The 19,934-nt window shown below is 43.8% G+C and overlaps 1 protein-coding gene and 1 long non-coding RNA gene across 7 annotated transcripts; one reads left to right on the top strand and one right to left on the bottom strand.

Moving 5' to 3' along the window:
• Window positions 1-3,650: 3,650 nt before the first annotated feature.
• LOC143293690 (alpha-(1,3)-fucosyltransferase C-like) lies at window positions 3,651-16,871 on the bottom strand. 6 transcript variants are annotated; one of them, XM_076604857.1, is made up of 9 exons: window positions 16,613-16,871; window positions 14,402-14,472; window positions 11,391-12,151; window positions 9,827-10,072; window positions 7,790-8,007; window positions 7,194-7,314; window positions 6,194-6,306; window positions 5,353-5,497; window positions 3,651-4,349 (listed from the first exon to the last, which is right to left on the bottom strand). In XM_076604857.1, the coding sequence occupies exons 3-9, from the start codon at window positions 11,871-11,873 to the stop codon at window positions 4,290-4,292; spliced, it is 1,386 nt and encodes a 461-aa protein (XP_076460972.1). In that variant the 5' UTR covers window positions 11,874-12,151; window positions 14,402-14,472; window positions 16,613-16,871; the 3' UTR covers window positions 3,651-4,289. The 6 variants fall into 6 exon arrangements, with proteins under 6 accessions (XP_076460972.1, XP_076460968.1, XP_076460974.1 ...); XM_076604853.1 differs by lacking the exon at window positions 14,402-14,472 and having other exon boundaries at window positions 11,391-12,201; XM_076604859.1 differs by lacking the exon at window positions 14,402-14,472 and having other exon boundaries at window positions 7,790-7,968; window positions 11,391-12,201.
• LOC143293691 (uncharacterized) lies at window positions 14,747-18,775 on the top strand. Its single transcript, XR_013056795.1, has 3 exons — window positions 14,747-14,863; window positions 18,306-18,382; window positions 18,705-18,775. It is a non-coding gene; the product is annotated as an uncharacterized LOC143293691 (long non-coding RNA).
• The last annotated feature ends 1,159 nt before the right edge of the window (window positions 18,776-19,934 follow it).

The following is a 19,934-nucleotide window of genomic DNA, read 5'->3' as shown; positions in this document are numbered from 1 at the left end:
TCAGTATATAAGCTTATGTCAAAAGAAACAGCCCACTTTCCATCGAATCACACTAGGCTATTCACACACCGGGTGTCTTATACCTTGATCCAGTTCGAATTCTTCTTCTTCCTCTTCTTCTCCTCGACTTTCTTCTTCTTTTTCTTCTATTCTCGTTGTTCTTCTTCTCTTCCTCCTTCTCCTCCCACTGCTCCTTCTTCCTCTTCTTCGTGTCCAACCCCTCCACCCCCTCCTTCTTCTTCGCCGCCTCCTCCTTCTTCTTCTCCTCTTTCTCAGTCCTTCTCAATCTCCTCCACCTTCTCTTCTTCCTCCCCTTCCTCCACATTCTTATTCTCGCCCTCCTTATTCTCCTTATTCTTTTTCTTCTTTTTTTTCTTCTCCTTCTCTTGGCAACATCGTCTAAGGTATCCTGGGACCATCTCTTACGTCAAGTCAAGGATTCTTCCGCCGAGAGTTATTCAAGAACCTTCCGGCTACAGCTATGAGCATTGCCTCTCCTCCCCTCCCCCCTCCCATGCACCAACTGGAGTGGAGGATGTACATTCACGCCAGTCTCAATTTCCGATTCGAGGGGCTGTAAAAACCGCGACCAGCCACCCCGCGCCCATTTCGCCCCTTCAAGTCCCTGAGTTGTCTTCCTTGACGAGAGATCCCGTGACATCAAAGAGGCTGCTGGGAAGCGGCGCCTGACGTTCATTGGTGACTTGACACGTCATCAGATTCGGTCCAATCAATAAACGCCGCGTTGCTGTCAGTCAACAAGCACGACAAGGGACATTACTAGCGCCTCCTTGTGAGATTTGTGGGCCCTTGGTAAACGACACGGCGCAAACTGTAACGGAGGGAATAGGGGGGGGGGGGGGAGGGGTAAGTGAAGGAACATTAGGAACAGGTGTGTGTGTGTGTGTGTGTGTGTGTGTGTGTGTGTGTGTGTGTGTGAGAGAGAGAAAGACAGACAGACAGAGAACAACGAGTTTAACCAAGCAAACTGGACAAGTTACAAACCACCTCCCAGTAAGAAAAGTCAAACCACACGCAGAGACCAGACGTTTTCCTTTTTCTTTCTTTTTTTTTCAATGATCAGAACGACCAGCGCTGAAGAACAAAATTCCAGTCAGTCCAGAAACCAAACATTCCAGCCCTTCTTTATTCCAGAGCATTCGCTGAAAGTCTCCACTGAAGTCCACTTTAACAGAGCTGTTGCCATAAACCCAGCAGACCTGAACATCGCAACACTCACATCTTCTGACGATGACCAAATGCCACTCATGCACTGTCTTTTTTTGTTTGTTTGTTTTTTTTCTGGAAAACTTTATAACTATTCTTATCCCATTTCTTGCTTCTTCCTCCTTAAAATTCATCCTACATGAAAATAAAGTCGAGGAGGATGTGTCATGACGCCTTCGATTCTTTCAATGCAATTTTCTCGTCAACAGGATAACAAAGAAAGGCATTAGGGTAATTAAGAATGCAGTGCAATCCCTTTCAAAACCAAACAAGCATAACCAGACAAAAAAAAATCAACCGAAATGTTAACTTTCTCTTCCTGGGAGAGAGAGAGAAAAAAAAATCAGTGGAGAAAAAAGTATAAAACACGGAGAGAGAGAGAGAGAGAGAGAGAGAGAGAGAGGGAGAGGAGAGGAGAGGAGGGGAGAGAGACATACAGACACAGACGGACATGTGTTTGCTCTCTCCCGCTCTCTTTATTTCTCTCTTCTTTTTTTTCTTTTTTTTTTTAATATGTTTAGTCAAAGGTGTCGTCTTTCTGTAGTCTTTAAGTCCCAGTGGAGATCTCCGATGGCGGACTACGTCCGACAGGGCACAAAAGAGGATTTCGTGCAGTCAAATAGTTTTTTTACTTGAATTAATATGCAATGGAAGGGAAATAACTGCCAAAAGGATCCGAGGCGCAGACTATTTATGTTGCCTCCCCTGCTCCTTTTACAGTTTTCTTTCTTTCTCTCTCTCTCTCTCCCTCTCTCTAACCCCCACTCCCACGCCTCGAAATTTAAGTATTATGTAACTGTGTTTCTTTATCATTAATTTTATTCTAATTTATTAAGCTTAAAAACGAGACTGGTTTGAGCACAAGAGCAAGTGAGGACTCTGAAAGCAAAGACGATTTCAAACTTGTTCTCAGGGTTTCTAAATTTTGTGCAGTATCTAAAAACGAATGCCAACATTATCTGTATTTTGGTAATACACCAAAATGCCAAAGGAAATGAATGCGTTCTGAGAGAGAGAGAGAGAGAGAGAGAGAGAGAGAGAGAGAGAGAGAGAGAGAGAGAGAGAAACATGGTGAGAAAGCTGTAACGTCTGTCAATTCGTATTCAGCAAAGAGTGGAGATTTGTCCATCAAGCAGGTGCAAATACGATTAAAATCTTCTGGGGCCTGAAACCTCACCCTGTGTATATATACGCAGAATATCAAATTCTGCAAATGTAAGATTCCGTGATCGATGACACTGATAGATCACTGGCTTCAGAAAACACATCAATATGCAACACCCACCAATTGCGACAGAGTTATTAGCAAACTGATGTTGTTCAAATAAAAATAATAAGTTAGATGTAGAAAACAAGAATGTCTGTCCAACGCGAAAATGTCCACGCGTGTGTGTGTGTGTGTGTGTGTGTGTGTGTGTGTGTGTGTGTGTGTGTGAGCATGCATTTGTGTGCATATGTATCTGTATGCATGAGATAATTATCTTTATTTGTCACAACTTCAACAATGTCGCAACAGGCCTGTTAATTACACTATGCATGAGATAATTATCTTTATTTGTCACAATTTCAACAATGTCGCAACAGGCCTGTTAATTACACTTCAGAGCTATTTATCAAGTGGTAGCCCTCACGTACAGAAAAAACGAAAGCAACAACAAAAACACAGAATGTATTGTTTCTCGGGTCACTTTAATCGGTGATATGATCCGCTTTAAGGCACTTGAGTGTCCCCCATCCCCACCCCCAGCTCCAATTCCCATACATACATATTCCACGCAACCCACACACCCCACACACACACACACAATCCCGCCCCCTGAAACAAGAAAGAAAATAAAAGACGTTGCGACGAAACGACGTGGGATTTGTTGAAAATGGAGAGTGCGGGACTTTGCTGTTCATATTTATCGGAGTTCAAAGATCAACACAACGGAGAGAGGGTGACAAAACTCTACTTTGGACGACTTGGGATAGCCATACTCTGCAGCAGAAGTCTTCACTGACAAAAGCAGCAGAACAGGACATCACCAGACTAAAGCAGGGCACTACACCGACGAGAAACGATGGCACAAAGTTCAATCAGTTGGAAGTACACAGACATTGACAACAAAAGGCATGCTGATGAGTGGTGTGGAAGGAACTCTCCTGACAATCATACATGTGTTCAATATGAAAACACACACACACACACACACACACACACACACACACACTCACACACACACACGATATGTAATCATGATGTGTACATTGTGTGATAATGAATGCACACCCCATGACAAGTCTCGGACAAGTCAAACAAAATCTTTACCCATTTCATCCCAGTTTAAACAACTGAAGAATTAATTCTCTTGACCAAGTAATTTTCAAGCAACTGAAGATTAAAAGATGATTAAGTCAGAATAATCACAAGTAAATTTTTGTCTTTGGGTGAACTGTTCTGAAAATTGATTTGGCGTGCGTGTTGTAGTGTGATTACTGGAGCATGCTGAGTTTGTTAATTGTTTTGTTTTTGTTTTTTGTTGTTCTTTCCTCCCTTAAATCGGTGGTTATTATTTTCTCTTCAACATCATTACCACCAAAACAGTTCCGTTCTACAATCTTCATACTGATTAGTTTGTACAACGCCAAATAAAACAGAAAAAACAAAACAACCAATACAGAACTGAAAGCAAGAGTTCGAAAAACGAGTTCCTCGTTCCATGGTCCCAATGCAGTGCGCACTTGCGAGTAGAGGGAAACAACTCGTGTATCGAAGGTTTCTGACAAACCTGGCAGATTTATGTCCCTTTGTAAGAAGACGAACCGATTTCGGAATAACAAGAACTGATACAAGGGTTCGAAGTACGAGTTTTTCCATCTGTGGTGTGTTGAAGGAGTCCAGACAAGGCTATGGTCCAGCAGTTCCTCTCCCCAGCCTCTCGCAGTTTGCTGACTTTGGCGTTGCATCGTCTGGTAGCAAAGAGTTGCTGCAGCTTTGTCAGGTCCAGACCAAGTCATTGTTTGTTTCTCCAGCCATCGCGAAGACTTTGCCAACCTTATGCTTCACTGACCACCGGGATTCAGACTCCAAACAGTTTGTAGACACCCAGATAAATCTGCGTCCAGAAGTACTGGTATTTCTGCAACATGCACAAATGATACTTTTTTTGTTATCTATAATTAGAGTATACTGTTTGCATTCTGTATCACTATGAAACAACATATTATTGTATTTTTTTTTAAATAAAATAAAATAAACTGTAAGTCATTTTTTAGATTCAATATTATTCAAAACTGACAAAACATATGGGAATCGCTTTTCAAACAGACACCACACACGCATGGACGCGCGTGCGAACACGCACACACGCACACACACACACACACGCGCACAGACACACATACACCACTAACAAAATAACACACACACCCCACCTTCTGTAGTCTATCTTGCCATGAAGCTATCATGTCTTGAATACCCTGCTGTCCGCATGTCAACCAGTCATTACCATGCTTAATTCTTTCACATTTCTAATGAACCCCCCTCGCATGCCCCTCTCTCTATCTCTCTCTCTCTCGTTTTTCCCTTCCCCCTCCCAATTTGAAATCATTCTCGGTTAAAACAATCCAACCCCCCACGCCCTCCCCCCCCCAACCCCCCCCAGAAAACCAAAAAAAAAACACACACAAAAGCCAAACAACACAATCAACAAGCAAACAAAATCATCCATTAAATTCAATCCAGCAATATCCGTAACTTCGACCCATTGCCAAAACGGTACTAACTGCACCGCTATAAGAATGATTTTCCGTCTGGTCATCTCTTTGAAAATTAAATTAATCTCAGCTGAATTCCTCAGTGAAGCACAGATTCGCTCTAAAATCTGTCAAGAACTAGGAAGGCACCAGAACTGGTCAGTGTGCCTGGTCATTATTTGAGCTTGATCGGTTAAGAAATATGGATTGTACTAAAGTTGTGGAGTTCCAACAGACAGACAGACAGACATACAAATCTGATAATAAAAAAAAGCATGTCTGAAAACATGCGCACGCACACACACACACACACTCACTCACACACACACACACACACACACACACTGAAAACAAACTCACACACACACTGAAAACAACTGAACTTACACTGTACAAAGGGCAAGAATCCTGCGCCACCCAACCAGCAAGGTTCTTATACACCTGGGGTGGTCGCCCCTTGTCGTGCAGCGCCTCGCAAATGGCGCACCAGTCTGTGACAGGAGCGATGGCCGCTTCGTAGCGTTGGTGCCACCTGAGTTTGTAGCAAAGACCCTTTCTTTATTGAATGGTTGACATGGGCACTTATATAGCGCTTATCTTTGCAAACACGTCTTTAAATTTTCACAACAAGCTGTCTAAAGGCCACCTCTGCAGAGCTGACTCAGTGACAGTAGCCGTTTGGTTCTCACCACTCATTCCTTTCCTGTGTCATTCATTTAGTCAGGTTTCTGTCTCCCCGATGGTCTGATTCACATATGCAACACATCAGTCAACAACAACAATGGAAAAAAAAAAGGAAAAACCAGGGAGGGGCAGGATTGGGGGAGGGGGGCGGGGGGGGGGGGCAGATGTCTGATCTCCACATAAACGCACAGTGCCGACCAGGGCCTTGATAACCAACCATCTTAGGTGTGTATAAAACATACTTACTCACAACACCACACCTGCTAAAGAAAGAAAAAAAACTATATCTTTTTAAAGGAGCACATATCCTGACCTGTGCATAGACCTGACGCCCTAGTCAGGACCTTGATAGCTGTTATCGGAACACGTGGCAACAAGGAATAAAGAAAGAATTTAAAAAAACAGGCCACGTTCAGCAGAACCTTAGCACACACACACACTACACGTATGCTTGTTCTCACACACACACAACACACACACACACACACACACAGAAAAGAGGGGGGGGGGCGGCGGCGGGGGTTATATGCACTAATTGACATACCTGAAGTAAGAATTATATAAGGCAGGGTCTGTGGACACCCGATGCACGAAGGCCGCCAGTTCCTCCACACTGCTGAAGTTGTCGTAGTCTATGTAGGAGCCTGGGATGGCGAACTGCAGATAAAAATAAGTGGGCATGAGTCGATTGACATGGAGCCTCGTAACGTTGCTGCTATCTGAGTTTCATCAAAAACCCTATATTGACTGATTATCAATGAAATAAAGGATTGCACCTTTCCTCGGTCACAGACCAAGTCTCAGCCTTAGAGCTTTTGCAAACACAGTGTCGTTTGCACAACAGACTGCCCATATCCTTACCTGGGTTGAGCCGACCTAGAGCGCTTATCATTTATTTCATGTGTCGTTCTGTCATGCTTCAGTTATGTGCGCGCACACACACACACATACACACACGCGCGCGAGCACGTGCACGCACGCACACACGTGTATACCAGACTGATGCGAACATCAGTACACACACACGTACATGTATGTAGCAAATATCAATTTTCAAAATCAATATTTTAACTAATGAAATTAATGTCTACAATCACTTTTGTTGGTAACAAACGTCCACATCAAAAAACCGTTAGCCTGGACTTCGCCAGAAAACACAGCAAAAGTGTCGCAAAGTGTGTGTGTGTGTGTGTGTGTGTGTGTGTGTGTGTGTGTGTGTGTGTGTGTGTGTGTGTGTCTGTGTGTCTGTCTGTCTGTCTGTCTGTCAGTATCTGTGTCTGTGCGTGAGTGCATGCATGCATACGTAAACATGTGCATCCATGAATACACGCTAACGTGAGCGTCAGTGCATGATTTACTGCGTCAGAAAATCGGGACTGAAACAAAGTCACCATGATGGGGCAGGATCACAATTCTAATAATATTCAATTTTTTAAAAAACATTTTTACTCCATGTTGATACTACATATGAAATTAACATAAATGCATACATAAGAAAGGAAAATGGGGGGGGGGGGGGGGGTCTGATTTTAACAATGATGTACCTGTGTATAATCGGCGCCCCCACTGACAATGGGGATTTGTTGTCTCTTGTAGGCCGTCCACAGTTTCTCCGACACATAGTCCCGACAATAGCCGTTCTCAAACGCCAAGACAAACTGATACCTGAGGACAGATAGCAGGTGGGGGCGGTGGGGGAAGGAAGGAGGGCCGGGGGGGGCGGAGGGGGGGGGGGGGGCAGTCAGCTGTCACATCAATTTGTAACAGTTGTAAAGCAGAAAAAGTAAAGAATCATGCTCAAAACACGGGAGCACACAAACTGAACACACACATACACACACACTCTCTCTCTCTCTCTCTCTCTCTCTCTCTCTCTCTCTCACTCACACACACACACACACACACACACACACACACACACACACACAGAGTTCAGTTCAGTTACTCAAGGATGCGTCACTGCGTTCGGACAAATCCATATACGCTTCACCACATCTGCTGAGCAGATGCCTGACCCAGCAGCGTAACCCAACACACACACACACACACACACACACACACACACACACACACACACACACACCAGGACTACTAACAAGCAGCGCTATGACCCTGAACAATAACCAACAGCGTCACTCACTTGCCGAAGATCCCGTCGCAGTTGGCGTTGCCCTTGGGGCACTGGTAGGTGCCGCAGTCGCCGAAGAGGTCTATGGGCAGGTACTTGCTGAGCTGGCCCACCTTCTTGTAGCGCCGGCCCCGGTCCCTGCAGTTGCTGGCCGCGAAGTACAGCACTCGGTCATGCAGCCGGTACACGTCCTGCGTGTTCGGATGCTGACCGGTAGTGTTGTTGTTATCCTGCGATGGTGATGCGTGATAATGAGTTATGATGATGTGTGATGATGGTGACATCGATGATATATGGCACAGCAACACACTGCCGCAGAAAGCACTGACAAACAATATCAAGGAGAAGACGAAGAATGATGATGATGATGGTGGTGGTGGTGGTGGTGGTGGGAATGCTGATGCTACTGCTGATGATGATTATCATGATGATGATGACAATGATGATGATGCGGTGGTAGTGGTGGTGGTGGCATTGCTGATGATGGTGATGATGTGACGACGACAACGACGACGATGACGATGATATCAATAATAACCACAACAATACAGCAGTAGTAACAACACTAACGATATCTTCTTCTTCTGCATTCGTGGGCTGCAACTCCCACGTTCACTTGTATATACGCGAGTGGGCTTTTACGTGTATGACCGTTTTTAACCCGCCATGTAGGCAGCCATACTCCGCTTTCTGGGGTGTGCATGCTGGGTATGTTCTTGTTTCAATGACCCACCGAACGCTGACATGGCCTACAGGATCTTTAACGTGCGTATTTGATCTTCTACTTGCGTATACACACGAACGGGGTTCAGGCACTGGCAGGTCTGCACATATGTTCACCTGGGAGATCGTAAAAATCCCCACCCTTTACCCACCAGGCGCCGTCACCGTGATTCGAACCCGGGACCCTCAGATTGAAAGTCCAACGCTTTAACCACTCGGCTATTGCGCCCGTCACTAACGATATCAACATTCCCAACAAAGAGAAGAAGAGAGAGACAGTGGGAGAAGATGAGGGCGGGGAAGTGAAGGGGGAAGGCAGGAAGGATGCATCAGGTCGATTTTTGACAATTCTTTCTCGCCCTCTCTGTCTGTCTGTCTGTCTGTACGAATGTATGTATGTATGTATAAGTCCACTTTATATATAAAGGAGCTTTGGAGAATAACACCAATACAACATTTTCAACAATCTTGTTTTTTAACTTGATGACACACTGTCTCGCACATCTACTTCTCTTTCTTTTCTCTGGTTAACATATTCTTCAAATGTTGTTTTCCCTTCATTGGGAAAGCATAAACAAATACACTGTTCCGATCAGTGCCTTTTTTTTTCTTTTTTTTTAGCTTATAAAAACAAAAGCACTGAAAATGGCAGGCAATCTAATCAACTCATCCCCTGTCAATACGACATAGAGAAGTGGGTGCGTAACTACTTGACTGCATTATGTACATGGCTGCATGACTGAGAATCAAACCCAACCTATCCGTGGACCAGGTACTGTTAACTACATCAACCAGTTTCACATAAGCAAAACCAATATGTTTCCCACACCTTGGACATCCTTCGAACCTTAAAACAACAGCGGCTGACCCACCATACTCCTCCCTCTACCCCACCCAACCCCCACCCCGCCACCCACCCATGCCTCCCCGATGACAGTATCAGTATCAGTAGCTCAAGGAGGCATCACTGCGTTCGGTCACAGTCATAATTATACGCGACACCACATCTGCCAAGCAGATGCCTGACCAGCAGCGTAACCCAACGCGCTTAGTCACGCCTTGAGAAAAAAAATTAATAATAATAATAATATAAAATAAAACAAAATTTTAAAAAATAATAATAAAAATAAATAATAATAAAATAAAATAAAATGAAATAAATAAAGTAAAAAATAACAAAAAATAAAATAATAATAATAAATAAAATAAAAATAAAATAAAATAATTTTTAAAAAATTTATATATATGTATATATCTGAATACCACGACTAATAATATTTAAAAGGCGCAAAATCTTAAGTAAGATGACAACAACAGCCAACACACCTTAGGTCGGTCATCCCCGTCATCGTCACCTTCCACGCCGTTATCGTCGCCGTCCTCACCGTTGACGTCTTCGTGGTCATCGCCATCGTCGTTGCCGCTACCAGCCTCTTTGTCCACGCAGTAGCCGTAGGGAGCAAAGATGTCGGCGTCTGTGCGATACCAGGAGGTCCAGTTGAAGACGTTGTCATAGGCCCTCAGGTCTATGTAGATGTTGTAAGGAGGCTCTGAATTGTGCAGGATCCACACCTGTAACACATACGTTTTTTAGGAAACGACCATACTGTATCAATGCACGACATGCAATAGACCGTACCCTGCAATAATAAAAATGACAAAATTCCCATAGCCTTTTACTGCCATCGGGGCAGTGAATTCATAATTATAATACGCACGTTAAAGATCCTGTAATCCATGTCAGCGTTCGGTGGGTTATGGAAGCAAGAACGTACTCAGCATGCACACCCCTGAAAGCGGAGTACGGCTGCCTACATGGCGGGGTTAAAACTGTCATCCACGTAAAAGCCCACTCGTGCACATACGAGTAAATTTGTGAGTTGCAGCCCACGAACGAAGAAGAAGAATATTCACTGTGTCTGGAGCTCGGCAAAGGCGGGTGGCCCAGTCCTGCACTTTGGCAGCTTCAGCGTTCACCATCAGAAACACTGCCAGCCGAGATATCGTGGAGCTGGGGGAGAATAAGGGAGTGCGCGCGTGCGTGTGTCAGTATTATTTGTGTGTGCGTATGCGCGTGTGTGTGCGCGAGCCTGTGTCAGCGTGTACATGTGTGTATGTGCTTGCGCGTGCGCGTGTGTATGATCATACATGCGTGTGCATGTGCGTGTTTATGCGCGTGTACGTTTGTGCTTGTGCATGTAAATGATTCTGTGTGCATGTAAATGATTCTTGAATGTATACATTTATCCACGTATCGTTTTTTTTTGTTTTGTTTTTGTTTTGTTTTGTTTTTTTGTTTGTTTGTTTTTTTTTTGGGGGGGGTGAGGGGGGGGGAGCTGTTGTTGTTGTTGTTTATAATGTTTCCTTTGAATATATTGGGTTAGATGAGCATGCTGCCGCAAAGGATAGAAGGGGGGGGGGATGTGAGGAGGGTATTAAGGGCTTTGAAGGGTGGTGGAAAGGGAAAGAGAAGAGGAAAAGAGCGAGTTCAGAATCTGGTATCTGCTACTATGCACATCATGTTTTAAATACATGTGAATGTTTTATGTTTTACGTGTACGTCGAAGGTTTTCCATATTTTGTGGGCAATTTAAGCTGTATCTTGTTATTTTGTGTGTGTGTTTTGCCGTGCTTGTGTGTGTGTGTGTGTGTGTCTGTGTGCCGTGTGTGTGTGTGTGTGTGTGTGTGTGTGTGCGTGTGTGCGTGTTCCCGTAAACGTGCGCGCGTGTGTGTGCGTGCTTAGTGCTTAGACGCACGCGCGTGCGCGCGCGCGCGTGTGTGTGTGTATCAGTGTGCTTGTGCGTGTGTGACTGTGTCTGTGTTTGTGTCCGTGCTTGTATGCACATTGCCTGCGTGAATGTCAGAATGTAGGTATCTCAGGTTCACTGACCTGCCAGGGCGGGTGTTCCTCGGGCAGTCGGGGACTCCGGTACAGCCCTCGGGCGTCGAACAGCACGGCGTCCGCCCCGGACACCCGACCTCTGTCCAGGGACAGCTCGCACCTGGCCTCCCCGCACCCTTGGAAGGCATTGCCCTGCACGCGCCACGTCCGCGACTCGAAGAACCCGTTCCACAGCACTATCACTTTGTTCCCTTCCACGGCCCGTGTCTCCCTGACGACGTCATCACCATCCTCCCGCGCCCCCGCGGCGTCTCCATGGCGACCGCCTTGGTGTTCGAACGTGGTGATGAACGGAGCCTTGGAAGTGTCGCCGCCGTACTTGAAGTTGGCGATTTCCCCGCCCGGAATCAGGAGGAATGTGAGGAGCAAGGGTAGGAAGAGAACGACGTAGAGCACGTTCCGATTCCGGCTGGTGATTTTGGACGGGGGCTGCAGACGACAATGACGCCACCAGCGACACCTACAGGCCATGGGAGGAAAAAAAGAGCTGTTCGGTCGGTCGGCCGGGACCCGCGCGAGCTCGTGTTATTTCCCTTTTTGTTCTGGTCTGAGTTATGTGCCCACGTCTCAGTCGATGTAAGTTTCTTCTTTTTTGTTTTTTGGGGTTTTTTTTTTTTCGTTTTTTCACCCGTTTTTTTAACGTTACAACGACTCGTCAGGTCTTACTTCGCATAATTATTTCGAAAGCTTGTGATTTCTGCCTTCTTGTCTGTCTACGTTCCCAAGGAGTCTGGTGTCAGCGACTGATCCTGAGACAAAGAGGAGGTTGCAGTCATTGCTCAAATATGCCCACGCGTACCTGAAGTTAAAAACAGCAAAATGTGCAACATTAATTAATCAGTAAAAGTCAGCAATAGACTCACTCAGCCCACATTCACCACGCATAATTAAAGTCCATCTGTAACAAGTTGTTGCTTGGCATGTATCGGATTAAACAAAAATGAGAGGGAGGGAGGGAGGGAGGGAGAGAGGGGACTAAAGAAAATAGCAAAAACAAACTTCATTTTCATAAAATCACTGGCAATTAAGGGGGGAGGGAGGGAGGGAGAGAGAGAGAGAGAGGACTAAGAAAATAGCAAAAACAAACTTAATTTTCACAAATCACTGGCTGTTAAATAAAGAAGGCTTACGCAACATAATGACGTGTAAACGACCAAATAGAATGACAAAAACTTTAACTGGACAGAAGAACACAATGCAGAAGGGTTTGAAGCTACAGGCAATGCCCGTGTCTTACTTAAACGCAGAACTACGTGTACTTGTTTGTTACTTAACATTTAAACTGCATAAAACACTACAAAACAAAGACCAATCTTTGATTACCTAACGACCGAAAGCGGCTTTAAACAACAACAAAACTACATCAAAACTGCAATCAATATATACACCTCTACAAGCCTTCATCTCGAATTTTCCACCACAACACACTCCATGACAACTCACCCTGGGGTTCAAAAGCTTCTTGCCCATCTATCATGAGCTACGGCTCTAATTAATTGACGGCAAGATTCATCGATTCTGCGGCTCTGTCAGTATGCACACGTGACACTCGAAGGCACACCATGCAGCGTTTGCTAATGATTGCCCCTGTTTCACAGTGACAGATGAGCAAGGCATATTACAACGCCAGTCTTCATCAATCGATCATCACCACCTGTTACCTCCGGCCACAACTTGACATGGACACACACCACCACTGACTGTTTTGAGAGAAAGGATGGATGGGGGATACTGGTGGTGGGGTGCGGAGAGGGAGTGGGGGGATGCCGGAACACTTTGAGCGATAACCTGTCTGTACAGACGGGTGCTGTTTTAACTAAAGACAGCAGCAAAAATGACCCAGGAATCGATTGATGGCGTCCAGTCCTTGCAGAAGCGTGTGCAGCAGTTTCATTCCAAAGTCCCCGAAAGTCATTTTCGCTGTATATCTAGGGCACTTTCACTTCTTGTTATTGTTGTTATACAGCAGACTCGTAATTGTATCACCTTAATTCTGTGTTTACTTGTCGAATCTTTACTTCTCACGTATGTTGTTTACGTTTGATCTGAATTTTTTTTTTTTATCAAAAGAACTAATCTCTTTCAGTGCGATTAAAAAACAATATTGATCAGTTTTCTTGTCATATTAACAAATTCAACGTCAGTCTCATCAGCTGTTCTGATTCAATAGAAAGCTCGCTGTACATGTTTTCGTTTCAACTGATAGTTGTTGATTTATGTCAGTTGCGAAGTGGCCCAGCACACCAGTAGATGATGTGATGGTCATTGACTAACAGCTAAAAGGTCATCCAGATCTTTTTGTACTTGATATGGTATCATGTATCGAGATTTTCAGTTGAGATAAACACGATAACTTATACTTTTTCGCACCAGTTTCGCACCATTCCTTTTACACTGATTCATAATGCTTTGTTTCTGGTCCTTTTGTTTGAAGGTATAACAATCCAGAGAAGAAGAAAAATTAAACAAAACCTTACATATAATGTTTATACAATTTAGCCCTTGCCTACACCAAGACATTTCAAACCCGTAATGAACCGTTCGTATATCGTTCCTGGTTCAGCGATCTCATTACTTGAACGAAAATCCAGCGGTCTTCATGAAAATCACAAATCCACACTTCTAGTTCACTCAAAGTCAAGTAAAGTTCTTCACTCTCCCTTTAGTCACCCAAAGTCAAATGCAGAAACTTGTCACGCTGACCACGGGTAAGCCAGTGCTTTCAACATTCAGTGCTTGCCTGATAAATAATCCGTAGATATAAAATCAACCGCATGCTAATGGTTTCGGTGGAATGTCGCCACAACAAACTGCAGTTCAGGATGCCACGGTTGTCCCATCTGAGCCAAGTGACCTTCTAGGCTGGGTCTTTCCATAACACACGTATTGTCCACGGACCCACATGTAAGACAGTGGCACAACAGCTCAAACAAGACTGTGTCAAGATCGATGACAAGTATACTGATGTATGAATTGTCCGGGTGTATTTTATACTGCACCTGTTCTCCTTAGGGTTGGTCTGTTCGTGGGGGTGCATTGCAAGGGATAACGACCCGGCCGCGTGTACCGCCTGCCATGTCAGATGAAAATTTAATTCTATAATCAATAATATTGCGTGCTCTCTCTCTCTCTCTCTCTCTCTCTCTCTCTCTCTCTCCCTCCGAGTGGGTTGAATTGTAGCGAATCAGATCAATCTGTTGAATTGGACGAATTGGGATTAAGCAGTGAATCTGTCAGTCACTCATTTAGCGTCACTAGGATAAGTCAAGATTGGTTATTTAAGTTCAACTAGTTGGGGGAGTGAGTGTTGTAGCTTGCATTAGTATGCACAGTTATGTTGTGGGAAAGAATACAACAAGTCAGCACAGCTAGTTCTTAGCCATCTCCCAGAAGAAGTAGGAATTCACACAGGGTGACTGACTGATCAGTGATGTGAGGAGCAAGGAAATCCTTGTTGGGCTGTGAGTACATGACTTGTAATGGTTTTATGTTATGTTGATAACTTAGTTGTGTTGGGAAACTATGTTTTGTGTCAGTGAACAGCCAGTTTAAGTTGATCTTGAGGCTGGTGGAAAGAAATGGGGTTAATGTATGGAGGGAAGTACTGGCCTATATCTTTTGAGTCTCTCCCCCCCCCCCCCCTCCCCCTCTTCTGTTTTGTTACAGATATCTTGTTCTGTATTTTTGATGTATTACTTATTTGTTTTGTATATAGTAGGTGGTGTCGGTTAAATGTGAAATGAACAGATCTATAGGCTAACACATTGTCAGTGTGTGTTGAGGGTATTTCATGTGCACATGGGGTTAACAGCAATTGTTTTGGAACACATGTTTGACATGTTGGTAGTTGTGATAACATGTGTAGGAGTTGTGCTATGTGCCAGTGGTTTACTTTGTTCAGACAAAGTGGGAAAGCACATTGTAATGTGAATAATGAGTTGATTAACAATGAAAGCACTGAGGGTCAGTGCTATGTTGTTTCACATTGCTGTTTACCAGAGACAATGTTGGAAGTAATGATATCCATACATGTACTTGTGTCAGTGGGATACCTTGTGAAGACAAAGATGAGATTTGTTTAGTAATGGTAAAAAAAGTTTTATTGTATGATGCATAACATGAGTAGAGCACTCTGGGTTGTATTGGTCAGTCATAGGTATGGTGCACAGTATGGTATGTCACTGTTGGTGGCAGGTAAGCTTGATGAAGCTTGTATTACCTCACATAGATTTATTTGTGAGAGGAGTGCATACTGGTGGACATGTGATGAAAGGTGCTGAGAGGGTATAGGTCTTTCATGTCAGTGATGTCCAGGTATTTTGAGAGTTTCTGACCAGGGTTTTGGTTTTGTGTTTGTGTTCCAGGTGTGCTGCTTGTAGATGCTGCTTGTAGGTGCTGCTTTAGGTGTAGGGTGAACTTTTTACTGTGTGCTGCTTGTAGGAAGTACTTGAAGTAGGCAGTGTGTGCTGCCTTAGTGTGTGTTGCTTTTGCTAAGTAGGGTGAACTGCTTAGTGTGTGTGCTGTATTGTGAACACTCTATAAAAACCACTCCATGTGACCCTGCTATTGGTGTGAGGAGAGCAAGTGAGTGTGTGCATCAATTGGTCGATCCTATATCTCCCTGTCTGCTCCCCTCTCTCTTGGAATCGAACCACGCACTTTCGAACAGTTTTTACACTACTTGTCAGAAACATCTCATTTCATATATCTCTCTCTCAGTGTGTGTGTGTGTGTGTGTGTGTGTGTGTGTGTGTGTGTGTGTGTGTGATAGAGACGGAAAGAGAGTGTGTGTGTTGGGGGCGGAGGGGGGGGGGCGCTAAAACTGAGATAGACACAGTGAAAATGCTCTACATTTTTTATGTAGGGCGTTTGCAAACAACCTACGAGAGACACTGACCTTTATCTCTAATCACATCGCGTAATACAAAACAGTTTCGCTGTGAACAGGTCAAGTAGCACTAAAGCTGGGGGTATTTTTTGTTCTTGTTTTGTTTTGTTGTGTGTGTGTGTGTGTGTGTGTGTGTGTGTGGTTTGGAATGATATTTATATTGACCCCATATCTGCTGGCGTTCTGAGTGTGACGACAACCCATCTCCAACGCATGAACACAAGCACACGCCACCACCACCCCGTCGCCCCCCCCTCGCCCCCACCCCCTCTCCAAACAAAACAAAACAAAACGAACAAAAGGTTGAGGAACAAATTCCTACCTATGAATATGCACATGACACACGATCCTGTTCCACGGGGGAATGGCAGTGTGTTCAAACCAAGTCCTCCTCAAACACAGACCCAGCACAGCCCCGACGAATTCAAGTTTGCGTGGCAATTGTTGGAATATCCGAATCACAAAGACAGAGACTACAAGACTCCAGTCATAATTCTTACGAACACCACTCACTACACATGTGCTGCTGAACAGCAGAAACGGTGTGTCGGTCACGTTTTTCGTGTCGCCCAAACGGATCACAGTCGGCGGTTTGTTTGGTTTTTCGGTGAGGCTGTCAATTACACCCCCCCGGCGCTTATGTTTTCTCCTAGGACGTTTTTGCTATGTGAACAAACTTTGGTTTTTATTGTTTTTTGATAATCAGGATGGTGACTGACTGAATGTTGACTGCCAAGATAATACTTTGCTTTCTATAAATCGCGTCGGTTGTTCATGTATACTATATATCAGTGCTGCACTTGCCACTCGTTTTACATGACCAAGCCTTGTACTGACTTATTTATGCAATGCAGTAGTGTAATAGCTGCATTCTGACGGTAAAATTGTGTCATTTCATGAAATATGCCGTAGATTACGCTGATATTTTGTTGTAATATGTGTTTGATTGCAATATATACTCAGTAATTTGCTCAGACCATACTTAATGGAGAAAAACATGGTTCAGTTGGTTTCCTTTTTTGTCCTGTCCAGACTAGATTACTGCAATTCTACCTTAGCAGGTTTACCATCTTCCTCTCTTATTAGACTACAGAAAGTACAGAACAATGCTGCACGACTTGTCAAAAGAAATCTGATCATGTCACACCTCTTTCGCATCAGTTACACTGGCTTCCTATAGAGTACCGCATTCACTATAGACTAGCGACACTTGCCTTCCGACATTTTGATGAATCTCTTCCCCCGTATCTCTGCTCTGTGCTGGAAACGTACGAACCATGTAGAATGCTAAGATCCAGTTCTGAGCTGTTAAAGTCCCAAGAACAAATTTAAAACTTGGGAGGGGAAAGGTCTTTTAGGGCTCAAGTACCCCATATTTGGAATTCTTTGCCATCGTCCCTCAGAAACGATGCTCCTGGTCTCCAGACCTTCAAGTCAGATCTGAAAACGCACCTTTTCCGCAAACATTTTTGTACTCAGCACGATGGATAGTCTAAAGTCTGTTCACCACATGGAGTTTTATGCTGGAGATATTTATACTCACGTAATCCTGTTTTAGTGCAGTCATGATATATAGTTTAATGTGTCTGGACGCGCGCGCGCGCGAGCATGTGTGTGTGAGAAAGAGAGAGAGAGAGAGAGAGTGAGTAAGTGTGTGCGCGCATGTATGTGTGTGTCTAAAAAATATGTGTTTTAAAATAATGTATTTCTTTTTAATCTAAGCATTATTTTACTTGATATTTTTATTGTTTGGTGAATCATGCTTTTTTATTCAATCTGTGGACGCATTGGATTGAGCTGTTGTAATGTTTATGTTATGTTTACATCTGGCTCGATGATGTAAGGCGCTTTGAGTAGCATTGGTACTGGATATCGCGCCATAGAAAAGTTATGAATTATCATTATTATTATTTGACTGCTTTTTTTTCAAATTTCCTGGAGAAAAATTTTGGATCGGGTAGACTTTCGCATTCTGTGCAAATGAGTGTACACAGAGCATTTCATATCTTACTCAGCAGGTCGTGTGTGGTGACGCTACCAACTGAACGTGATCGGAGAGACGGTCGATGCATCCTTAATTATTAACTCCGGGGTGAGTAAGACATCGAGGCGTTCATTCGGGTCTGTTACACCGGACTTTACGCCAGGCAGCACAATGAGCTGGGTACTTTTAGCCTGGTGGTCATCCAGATACTCCCCTGTGTCGATAGTCCCCCGTGTCGATACTCCCCCGGCTCGTTAATTCCTCCAAAAAAAAAAAAAATAAAAAAATAAAATTAAAAAAATCCAAAAGCAGACAAATACACATATATGTATACAGTTGTGACTGATAATGCTTTCTGCTTGATCACAGATGTGCTGTGGAATGATCAATGTTGTAAATGTGTTCTCTTCTCACATCCGTCTGCTTTCAGAGTTGAGCAGCAGTTGTGTGGGCTCGCTGCCTAGTAGTTTCACGGGCTGAATGACACGGACTCAGACTCTCTCACCACGACTCAGTGTATAATTATAATGCTGGGAGGTCGCGCACCCAACGACGTAGGCTGGACGTGGTCACTTGACGACGTAGGCTGGACGTTGGTCTCTTGCCCTACAGCACTGCGCGGGCAGCGATCCTCGCTCGCGGGCAGCCTATCGCGAAGTTTTCCCTTGTTATACAAGACTCTGTGGAAGAGAGAGTATTGCAAATATCCATATGTGTAAGCCATTGCACAATAGTACAGAAATTATAATTTTATGTCATTACACTTTAATTTTTTTTTCAATTATACGGGGGAACTCTCTCTCTGTGAGATTCTCTCTCTCTCTTTATCTCTGTGTGTGTGTGTGTGTGTGTGTGTGTGTGTGTGTGTGTGTGTGTGTGTGTGTGATAGTAGTAGTAGTAGCAGTGTTGAAAAATTATTATTGTTGTGTCGTTATACTTATAGTTAATGTTGCTATTGTTATTGTTGTCACAAGGACATGTTGGAAGACTAGGCGATGCCTAAAATCTTTATCCTTGAGTAATAAAGTTTTTGAATCTTGAATTTTTAATCTTGAATCTTGTCTCTCAGAGATTCTCTCTCTCTCCCTCTCTCTCTGTGTGTGTCTCTCTCTCTCTCTCTCTCTGTCAGGATTTAGGAAACACCACTCATGTCACACTGCACTAATCAATTTAGTTGATAAATGGCTTACTAACACAAACAATAAGAAAATAACTGGAGTTGTCTTTGTTGATTTTGCCAAAACCTTTGATGTAATTGATCACACTCTTCTGAAAAAGCTTAGAATATTTGGCCTATCAAGTGACACACAAAAACTTATCTCTTCATTCTTGGATAAAAGAGAGCAACTGGTGCTGGCCAATGGGCATAAATCATCTCTTATGCCAGTGGAGTATGGTGTACCTCAGGGTTCGGTACTTGGACCTATACTATTTTCCATTTATATTAACGATTTACCTCTGTCTTTAACAACACAGTGTGAAATGTTTGCAGATGACACGACACTGCATGCTAGTAATTCAAAAAGGAATTAAATATGTGCATCATTACAAACAAATATCAATCAGTTAGTTGAATGGTCAGAGTTAAACCGTATAAGCCTTAATCCACATAAAACAAAATATATGATGATAACCACCGGACAAAAGCGTCAGAATATAT

The sequence above is a fragment of the Babylonia areolata genome, chromosome 19 (assembly GCF_041734735.1).
Source record: "Babylonia areolata isolate BAREFJ2019XMU chromosome 19, ASM4173473v1, whole genome shotgun sequence".
NCBI classification, from domain to species: Eukaryota; Metazoa; Mollusca; class Gastropoda; order Neogastropoda; family Buccinidae; genus Babylonia; species Babylonia areolata.
Note: the sequence above shows the minus strand (reverse complement) of the source record. Positions and strands in the feature narration are given on the sequence as shown.

Bases quoted from the DNA above. Each gene is read 5' to 3' on its own strand.
- LOC143293690 (XM_076604857.1), bottom strand. From the start codon at position 11,873: ATGGCCTGTAGGTGTCGCTGGTGGCGTCATTGTCGTCTGCAGCCCCCG. The intron at 7,315-7,789 runs GTGAGTGACGCT...ATCTGTCCTCAG, and splicing joins TGCGACGGGATCTTCGGCAA to GTATCAGTTTGTCTTGGCGT. The intron at 5,498-6,193 runs GTATGTCAATTA...CTACAAACTCAG, and splicing joins TTATATAATTCTTACTTCAG to GTGGCACCAACGCTACGAAG.